The sequence below is a fragment of the Chiloscyllium plagiosum genome, unplaced genomic scaffold, assembly GCF_037043375.1.
Source record: "Chiloscyllium plagiosum isolate Xiang-an unplaced genomic scaffold, Cpla_swu_hap1 HiC_scaffold_38, whole genome shotgun sequence".
Classification (NCBI taxonomy): domain Eukaryota; kingdom Metazoa; phylum Chordata; class Chondrichthyes; order Orectolobiformes; family Hemiscylliidae; genus Chiloscyllium; species Chiloscyllium plagiosum.
Genome location: NW_028270176.1, coordinates 75,524,313 through 75,534,678, shown reverse-complemented (window position 1 = coordinate 75,534,678; position 10,366 = coordinate 75,524,313). Strand labels below are relative to the sequence as shown.

Here is a 10,366-nt window from a genome sequence, read left to right as displayed (position 1 = left end):
AGCACCGCAAGAAAATTTTATGACAGGTTCTAACCTGCTTGTCATCAACAAAATTATCAAAATAAATGTGAAAACAGAATCATGGTAAGAACATATATTAAAGAAATGAATAATGATATTTTAGCATATTTTAATCATGTTTGGTAATATCTCGAACATCTTTGAATTCTTAGCGTTTGTTGTTGATAATAAAACTCACAGTCAGGATGTCACTGACATTAAATGTTATTTATAGCTGACTGATTTAGAGACATTAGGTGTTTCAAGTAACCCAACCACACAGAATGCCCATCTGATCAAAAAAAGAGATACACCGAACAACTGACTCCATCATCACCATTGTAACTATTTGCTGAGCCTTAACTGAAGTCTATAATCAGTCTGAACAAAAATCAATCCGAACCAAACCAAACTCAGCACAGAATCTGAGTTTCATTTAATTCAGAAATTAGTCACATGAATAGAAATTTTTTAAAAAGTCAGAAAGAAAGTTCAAGTATCTTACCTGAAGTCACAGTCACCATGGTCCCTTGGCCCCAGTAGCCACAGTGTTACATTCTCAGGACTGGGTCACACAATAACTAGCTCTGCATAAAACAAATCAAAAATCTACCATCATTTTAAATTTTCAGAACCACAGGCAAAATAAAGTCACGATAAATCTTCATCACATAATTGCGCTAGTGAATTCTGATCATTCTTAATAAATTTTAATGCTGTTTTATACTTCACAGAGTAACACATGAGCTGATTCTCAAAATCCAAAACTGGTCTATCAATAATTACCCAACACATCTACAAATTAAATAGTGATACTGGCATAAAACCCCACAGAACTAATACTGCACTGAAGGTTAAGACGGTTTGTAGAAGTAATCACTGTCTAGTTTCAAACAATGGAGGCTGAATAGGTTTTTGTATTGATCATAATTGCCGTGTCATTCCAGTTATATCACTGTGAGACACGTTGTGTCAAATACTATGACAGACTGTAAACTGTAAAATGCAGATAATTTCTTCACTTCCTAGAAAGCAGTGGTCCAGACTCCTCTAAAAATGATTTGGTGCATTATTTCAGGTTTTACTTTTCATTGTATTTTGAAAGCTTGGAATACTTTTCCAGGTTCGGTCTGCATTTAACTTGACAATCAACACGAAGAAAGTAGAACCAAATTATACATTTGTACAAACTAGCACTACTGGATTACGTTTAAATTGCATCTCACATTATTTCTTGCTCCTGCCATGGTAGAAATCACCAATTTGAGATAAACACTTGTCAGTGGTTATTGTATGAGGATGTCGCTGTGCACAACACTGTGACCCACTGTAGTATCACAATAATGTAGACCAGTACACTCATTCTCTGTTCTTTACTCCAGGTCTCAGTTTTCATTTAAAAGAGTCATTTAGTACTGATCATGTTTAGAATGAATGCCATAGTTGACATAACAATTAGCAGTGATTTTCTGAGTTGTCAGATATATTAAAACTAACATTTTGTCCGAGCATTTAATTGATGGAAGTGTTAGCAGTACATATGACATGCCCAAAACATTGTCCCATTGTGTCACCAGTTTGCTAGTTTAAATGGTACATTTCCTCTTTGATAGTTTTGTAAGAGGCAGCCTGAGGTCTGCTTCAGATCGCAGTTGGTATAATTGTATTTAAAACTCGTACTGACCGTCAGTTTATGATGGAATTGACAAAATGTTCCCTCGAGCTGTTTTTGAATGGGTCCAGCCTGGTTCCTCTCGCTGTGGTATCTTGCACAGTAATAGATGGCGGTGTCTTCGATCTTCAGGTTCCCCATGTCCAACGCGAAAATGTTGTTTGAATTGTCTTTGGACGCAGTAAATCGACCCTTAATGGCTGGTGCATAGTTACTGCTGGATGGACTATAGTACCAAAGCAGCCACTCCGGACCCTGTCCGGGCACCTGTCGGACCCAGTGCATGTAGCTGCTACTAAGATCGAACCCATTGGTTTTGCAGGTCAGTTTCAGGCTGCCTGCGGGACGGCCAGTCTCTGCCTCTGGCTGGGTCAAAACAATCTCCGATTGAACACCTTTAAAAAAGAAAACAAATAAACCATGAGCATTAATGCTGATGAAATGATGGCTGAGTGTTTTACATTCCTGCGGTAGACTAACATTGAGACAGTCACAGAGACTTGAACAAAAAACACTCACATGATAAGAAAGTCAGTAACAGACTGAGAAAAATTGTCGACACAGTCATTCTGATAACTTGTGGGAAGCGGTTCTGTCAAGATCTTTCTAAACAAAGCCGACCCAGGAGTGTTGAATTACGGTCTAGTGCCCAGGATTTATATGGCCATCGGAAGGGGCAGGCTTACAGCTTCCGCACGTTGGTTTCCTGCGGGAGGCTGAGACTGGATGTTGGTATCAGCTTGTACAGCCCGAACACATGGGATCATGTGTTTACATGAGGTTCTGCTTAAAAATGGACACATACACATCTTGGGATATTTGTTTTACTGAACAGCTTCTTTGGAAGTAAATTTGAGTAGCTTCGGGTCTGTTTCACATGATGGTTGCATGTATTTTGTTTATAAAAATCAAATTCAACTGGAAGTTAGCTCCCTTTATTTCTACATTCATTCACAAGCAGATAAAACTAAAATTAAAGTTCAAACATATTACTAGCGAATAAAACAGTTGAGGTTTTCTTCTCTGGATACTGCAAGTCTCTGTCGCACTACAAAATAACATGTAATTCATACTAAACATTTCAAAATTCAATTTAGGCAACTGAATACAGAGCGTGTCCATAGTTTTAGAATATGCAATTAGAAGTTAACTCCCTTTAATCCTACATTCCACCACAAGCAGATAAAGCTAAAAAGAACTTCAATAATATTATTAGCCAACAAAATGAATGATTTTATTTTTGGTGTCACTCAATGTCTCTCTCACATTACAAAATAACATATCATTTCTAATCTACGTTTCTAAATTCAGTTTAGGCAATCTAATATGGAGCATGTCTAAAGTGATTATGTTCAGAATGTGAGTGTATGTCACTAAGCAGTTTGGACCCGAACATTAGAAGCACCGCCTTACATTGCAGAATGTCTCTCCTTGCATCTTTTTTTTTTCAAATTGCTCCGACACTAAAATTCATAGTAAAGGAAAGCTGTGTGTTTGAGAAAAAATGAGTCCGCAATGATACATAACACCTAAGTAAACTTTTGAAAGAGCATCTAATGAACTAGAACAAGACAGTGCATAAGTTTTTTTTTAATCCTCAACGTCTAAACCATTGAATGTAACAATCTGGGTACATCAGGAATGTTTGGTTAAATTAGAGAGTATTACAGTAATAATTACCACGAATGTAGGTTATAAACAGTACATTTCTCTGCTCACTGATAGCTCTGACAGGGCAGTTAACTCATAAAAATCAGCAAAAATTCGCGGTTACACGACACCAGTGTTAACCATGTTTCAAGGGCCCACTCAGTTTTAATGAGATGCAGGAATCAGAGAATGGTGTAACAAGTGATGTGAGTTTGAACCAATTCAATTTTGTTAATTTGCTTTGAGATGATAACAAATGTTTCTGCAATGTGCGACTTTGGATCCATTAACTTCATATTCAGGAGCTTTAAAGATACTCAGTTAACAGGCTGAACTAACCAGAACGTCATTCAATGTTCTGTTTTCTGATAGTCATACAGTGAATGCTGTATTCAGTGACTTTCCTTTTTAAAGAAGAAATGCCAAGTCAAATGTGTCCATTGTGAGTAAATCGAAAAATATAGCATGTTTCGTAGGATTTTACTTTAGTTGATTCATTTTCCCTTTAATCGGCCAGATACAATAGTTGGCAGCAATTAAGCTGACTGCAGAAAAGGTCCTTGAGTTCCCAGTTTCATTTACTGGAAGCAGGTGGAGTTTCTGCAGTCGATCAGAGATATTTTGTCTCACTGTTGACCAGTTGGTGGAAAGCCCACTGTAAACCATAACCACCGCCTCCGCAAAAACAAATCAACTCAGCAACAATGCTGGAGAAACGTTTATTTTCAGTTGTGTAACTTGGAGAACTCGTCACTCCTCTCACTGAAGGAAATATTCGCAGAGTCTCAGAAACAACCTAATCATCAACAGTTCATTCGAGGATCACTACAGCACTGTTTAATATTGAGAAAAATTGATAAATAGTCATAGAGTCATGGAGTGATACAGCATTTTTACACACACTTCGGTCCAACCAGTCCATGCCAGTCCAAATCCCAAACGAAACTAATCCCATCTGTGTGTACTTGGCCCAAATCCTTCCAAAGATTTGATATTCATTTACTTATCCAAATGTCTTATATAGGTTGTAAGTATTCACTGCCAGATCATCCCACACACAAACCATTCTCTGTGTAAAAGGTTGTCTCTGATATCTTTTTTAAAATTTTTCTCATCTCATTGTAAAAACATGTTCCCTATTGTTGAAATCTCCCACCATAGGGAAAATACGCCACTGTCTTAGTCAAAAATTGAAAACAATCCCAGCTCCAAACATTTACAAAATATCACTAGGGATCGTCCTCGAGTCCAAAAAAGATTGTCCCCTTTGATCAATGATTTGTAAAATTTACTCGCATATCTACTGTGATAGACGTTTTCAAACAACTTCTTAAGTGCAAATGGTTCACATCAATCGGATTACAGTAACATTTCATGCACTATCCCACACACAAAAAAACCAAGGTGGTGAACATGATTTGCTCTGAGGAAGTCTACGATGGATTCTTTTATCAAACAAAATCATTTCCAATGTTGTGAGTGCTCGTCTATCTTCTGTGCAATGGTCTGAATTTTAAGTTGTGTCTGACTGCAGATGAAACTGGCTGATCTGGGTAAAAGTACAGTTTGTGCCTTTCATATTGTTAATGTATATTGCTGACTTTCGTTGAATAAAGTGATGTTGTCCCAGCATCGTCTGGCACCAATAATTAGACCATTAATTTCCACATCGCTAGCCGTAGGGTCAGGTGGAGTTTATTGATATGTGATATTTTTGAAAGAAAGCTTCGTACATTTCCAGTATGAATCATGTCAATTAGATCCATTCACCTTTCCACCCATGGCTTTATAAACTTATATGAGGTCACCCCCCGAACTCTCACCCTCCAGTGAAAAAAGTTCCAATCTATCTGGATTTCCAACAGTGATTCTGTTCGCTCACATTCTGCTGTGAAAGATCCTCCTGCCACCCCAGGTCCACAGACAGTGTCCCTTGATACCAGTTCAAAGAAAAGAAAGGAACTTCTCCCACCATATTTTTCAATTTTCTTTGTCTTCAAACACCATAAAAAATAAATGTTCATGTCATTGCTGATTTATGGGAGAATTCTGTTCACACAATATCTGCTGAAATACCTGAAGTACCATCCTGAATCTGGTTCGCAGGTTCGCCTGTTGCTCACAAATGCAACCAGACATCAGGGAACAGTGAACATCGCCCACACCCAACCATCCACCATTCCCCTCTGTACTTTACACTTTGTGAAATCCGTGTTGTCAATAATCAGTTAAAAGAAAGTTTTTTAAAACTTTCTTAATTCATGTTGCTGATCTTGGCTGAATAAAGGTATGTTGCTGTCAGCATTTCGGGGGAACATGTCTGCATTTTTTTCATATCAGTTTACAATGATATTAAGTCAAGAATAGTCAAAATGTCCTGAGAAACAATGTTTAGAAATGGGCCTATTAGCTCCTCAGGGCTGTACCAACTGTTTGAGTATTGATACAGTTCTGCCCCTACTTTTTCCCCATAAGCCAGGATTTACAACATTGGAGATCATATCGATGTTGATAATGGATTAGACCCTACACAATGTTCCCGAATGTTTACTTCAAGTGCTATCACCTGCAGGGTTATGGACAACATGCTATAAATGGGGTGTTGGCTGGAAGGCTCTGTCTTCACGTGATACAGTTGCGATGGGCGAAGTGATCGCTCTCTGTCATGAAAACGTTCTACTACTCTAAATTCATCTTTCCTACTTTGTCTCGTTCAGAGGCTCTAATTCACATGATTCATACCGGAAATATTCCAAGCATTCGTTTCAATGAGATCAATACACTCCACCTGATAGTCTGGCTAGTGATGTGGAAATTAATGGTCTAAATAATGGTGCCAGACGATGCCTGGGACAACATCACTTTATTCAACTAAAGTCAGCAATATACATTAACAATGTGAAAGGCACAAACTGTACTTTTACCCAGAGCAGCCAGTTCCATCTGCAGTCAGACACAAAATTCAGACCATTGCACAGAGGATAGACGAGACCTCACAACATTGGAAATGATTTTGTTTGATAAAACAGTCCATCATAGACTTGCTGAGAGCAACTCGTAAATATTGCTTGATTTCTTTTTGTGTGGGGTAACACATGAAATGTTACTGTATTCCGACTGATGTGAACAATTTGCACTTCAAGTTATTTGAAAACGTCTTTCACAACAGATATCTGAGTAAATTTTAGAAATCATTGATCAAAGGGACAATTTTTTTGGATTCAAGGAAGATCCATAATGATATTTTGTGAATGTTTGGAGCTGTGATTGCTTTAAACTTTTAGGTAAGACATTGCCATACAGTGCACAACTTCACAATTTGCTGGAGCATGAAACTCGCAACCACTGTGAACCTGAAGGCTACGGTTCAGAATTTAACAAGGACCTAGCAAGGTTCGTGGATGGACCAACAAATGATTCATGAAATTTTACAAAGGCATTTCTGAAATGATTAATTTAGCTAGGAAGAATGTAGAGACACAAATTCACATCTCTGTTTGCATTTCAATATATTATAAATCACTTTTCTACTATATCCTAATATACTTGTGTCTTTGTTCATGTTTGATACACTCTATCTTGTTCCGGTGTTAAGATAGTTTATTTATTTATTTTAGTCAAGACTGTATGCTGTATTTTTGCCTCAGTATTGACCAAACTCGGTTTGGGGCCAACTTATATAATTTGAGCTGCTTTTTCAGGAAGTGAATCTCTCCACCTGTTATGTCAAAATAATCTGTTCATGCTGAGATAAAAATAAATCCTGCTAATATCATCCCAAAAACAGGCTCCGGTATTTTGTATTTATTTTCTGGAAATGAACAGAATATGAGCGGCCTGTTCTTGGTGGAGTGGTAGAGGGTGTTAAAGTGGTCAGCCACGGGGCCGTGGGGTTGGTTGGCACGGGTGTCCCAGAGATGTTCTCTGAAATGATCAGTAAGTTAGTGTCCTGTCTCCCTGATGTAGAGGAGACCACATCAGGTGGAACAGACACAGTGGATGACAGTTGAGGAAGTATAGATAAATTTCTCTGGGACGTGGAAGGATCATTTGGGGCCTTGTCGGAGGTGAGGGGGGAGGTGTGGGCACAGGTTTTGCACTTCCTGTGATGGCAAGGGAAGGTGACAGGGGTGGGGAGTGGGATGGTGGAGGGCCATGGACCTGACGAGGGAGTCGCGGAGGGAATGGTGTCTCCGGAATGCAGATAGGGGTAGGGAGGGAAATATACCCCGAGTGATGGGGTCTGTTTACAGGTGGTGGAAGCAGCGGAGGATGATATGATGTATGCAAGGTTGGTGTGTTGGAAGTTGAGGACCAGGAGGGCTCCCTGTTGCGATTGGAGGAATGGGGTTCAAGGGCATCGTCGACCACGTTGGAGGGGAAATTGCAGTCGTTGAAAAAGGAGGTTATCTGGGATGTTTTATGGTGGAACTGGTCCTCCTGAGAGCAGGTGCGGTGCAGGCAGAGGAATTGACAATAAGGGATGGCATTTTTACAGGAGGTCGGGTGGGAGGAGTGTAGCCCAGGTAGCTGTGGGAGTCAGAGGGATTGTAGTAAATGTTTGTCGGTCACTGGAGATCGAGGTGGAGAGGTCTAGGAAAGGGAGGGAGGTATCCGAGATGGTCCCGGTGAAGTTTAGGACAGGGCAGAAGGCTTTAGTAAAGTTGATGAACTGTTCAACCTCCTAGTGGTAGCATGAGGTGGCATTGATGCAGTCATCAATGGAGCAGTGGTAAAGGTGGGCAATGGTACCAGTGTAGCTGTGGAAGATTGACTGTTCCACATATCTGACGAAGAGGCAGGCATAGCTGGGGTCCATACAGGTGTCCATGGCTACCCCTTTGGTTTGAAGGAAGTGGGAGGATTGAAAGGAAATGTAGTTGAGGTTGAGCATGTACTGCTTGGGTTGGCGTGACAGGAAGAAACGGAGGGCTCCAAGGCCTACATCATGGTGTTTGGATGTGTCCAGGGCCTGGACATTCTGTTCATTCTGGGGCTTATCAATAGCTTGCAGTTATTATGGAACTGCAAGGGCAATGGCTGGGAACTCGGAGAAACCAATGTTTATTTCTTCTGCTTGAAGCAAATTTTGACCAGAACATTTAAACACCACAAAGCTCACTGGAGGAAATGCCAGGGCTGCAACTTTTAATAATATTTGAAACGTTGTTAAAAATAGGGATTTTTAGTCATAGTTTCTGAAGTAATCAGGAAAATAATTAATCGTTAGAACAAGCTCTTTCAAAGAGAGAGAATTTGCAAAGTTTGAAACCATACAGTGCTGTGGTTTATTTGAATTCAATGTCGGTCAGAGTTAGATACAGCCAAGGTGATCTCTCCATATATTGATTCTGTTAATCTGACACACCGACATACCTGTCTGTACAAAACTGTATTATTTGTTTAGTTGATCAAAATTTAGGAAACAGATCAAACAGAATGTATTCGGCTGGGAAGGTGATGGATACAGAAAACAGAATCAAAAACTGGGAACATTAAATCTGAAGAGAGAGGAACAAGTAGTACAAGATCAAAGACATGACAAGGTGCATGTCGATATGTCCCAGACCTTAGTGAATCGAATGAGCTTGTGAGAAGGTCGAGAGACTCGTGCAATGATGTCCTGGAATCAGACCACGAAACAGCGATCGAAAGGTCGATTTGCAAATGTCACTTCAATGTGATCGCTTCACACTCTGTGTCCTGATATAGGGCACGTTGGCAGATTTTTCCGCCAGATTGCATCCCCTGGGTTTATTTTCTGATCAGAAGTGAGATGTGTAGCTTGCTGCTGGCACATAGAAACAGGAAGTTGTGTGCCAGCTGAGAATGATACATCAGGCGCTACTTTCCGTATTATCAGCACAGTCTTCCTACCTCTGAAGGTGAACACACACTGACAGTGTTAAGAACAAACAGGTTGTTGTTGGTCTCAACATTGTATTCAATTCCATTCCCATTTCCCAGAATGAAGCAGAAGAGACACAATATTATTTCAGCTAGAGTAAATTATCTGTCAGAGGGATAAGAAGAGTTGTCATCGGGTGAAAGGAGCTAAATGTCAATGTGTAGTTTCACTCATAAACCTATGTTTAAAAGTAGAAAGCTTGAGGGAAGTTAATAAGTAAATCTAAGAGACAGCATTCATTAAAAGTTGGAATTGTAAGGTTTAAGCAATAAAATTCAGCAGGCTTTGGTGGAAGTGATATCATATCGGAAGTGGTTGATTCTGTTTTCCGGAGAGGCAATGAGATGTGACATCGGGTGCAAAAAGTGGATGTAATGCTTCTTGACTTCAATCAGGTTTTTGACCAGATCTTGCATCTTTAATATGGTAAGGCTTCATGGGATCTGGTGCAGTTTGGCAAATGTATCGAAGGTTTATTTGTTGGCAGAAGGTAATGGTGGAAGGTAGTCATTGTGAAGACATCTTGTGTCCAGTGGCTTACTAGATGACTTGGTGCTGGATCCTTTGATGTTTGCAGCGTATATGAACGATCTAGTCAAGAATGTAGCAATTTTGATCAGTAAGTTCAAAGATTTGGTGAAAAATGTTTGGTTTTGCAATTAGTGAGGAGGAAAGCCAGTGTGACATCGATGAGCTTGCCTGTCGGAGAGAAGAATTGAAAACAGAACATTATATTCTAAAGTCTGTGAAGTAAAGCATTTTCGAGACTAACAATTTAAGCGAATATACGATGCATTGTTGGAATCTACACAATACAAAGGATAAGCAATCTTCTGTTGTGAATATCCACATCATGGAGTGGGGGTTGGAGTTATAGTCTGGAGATATTGTGGCTAGACCATTAATTCAGGAAACAGGGGTCTGAGCCCACAGTGCTGCCACATCAAGTCGTGAATTAAAGTTGATAATCTAACAACTCATTGAAGGAATAAGCTCCACAGATATTCCCTTGTTCTGCTTTGGACAGCACAACACATCAGCGCAAAAGTTAAGGCTGAAGCATTCACAGCAGTCTTCAGCCAGAAGTGCCAATTGTCTGATCCATCTCGGCATCTTCTTTCGATCACCAATATCAC

The 10,366-nt window shown here is 39.7% G+C and overlaps 1 gene segment (V, D, J or C); it reads right to left on the bottom strand.

The window, feature by feature from the left end:
* Positions 1-1,330: 1,330 nt before the first annotated feature.
* LOC148139641 (Ig heavy chain V region-like) lies at positions 1,331-2,298 on the bottom strand. The segment is given in 2 exon segments: positions 1,331-2,067; positions 2,192-2,298. Coding segments are annotated over 2 exon segments (546 nt in total).
* Between the last annotated feature and the right edge of the window lie 8,068 nt (positions 2,299-10,366).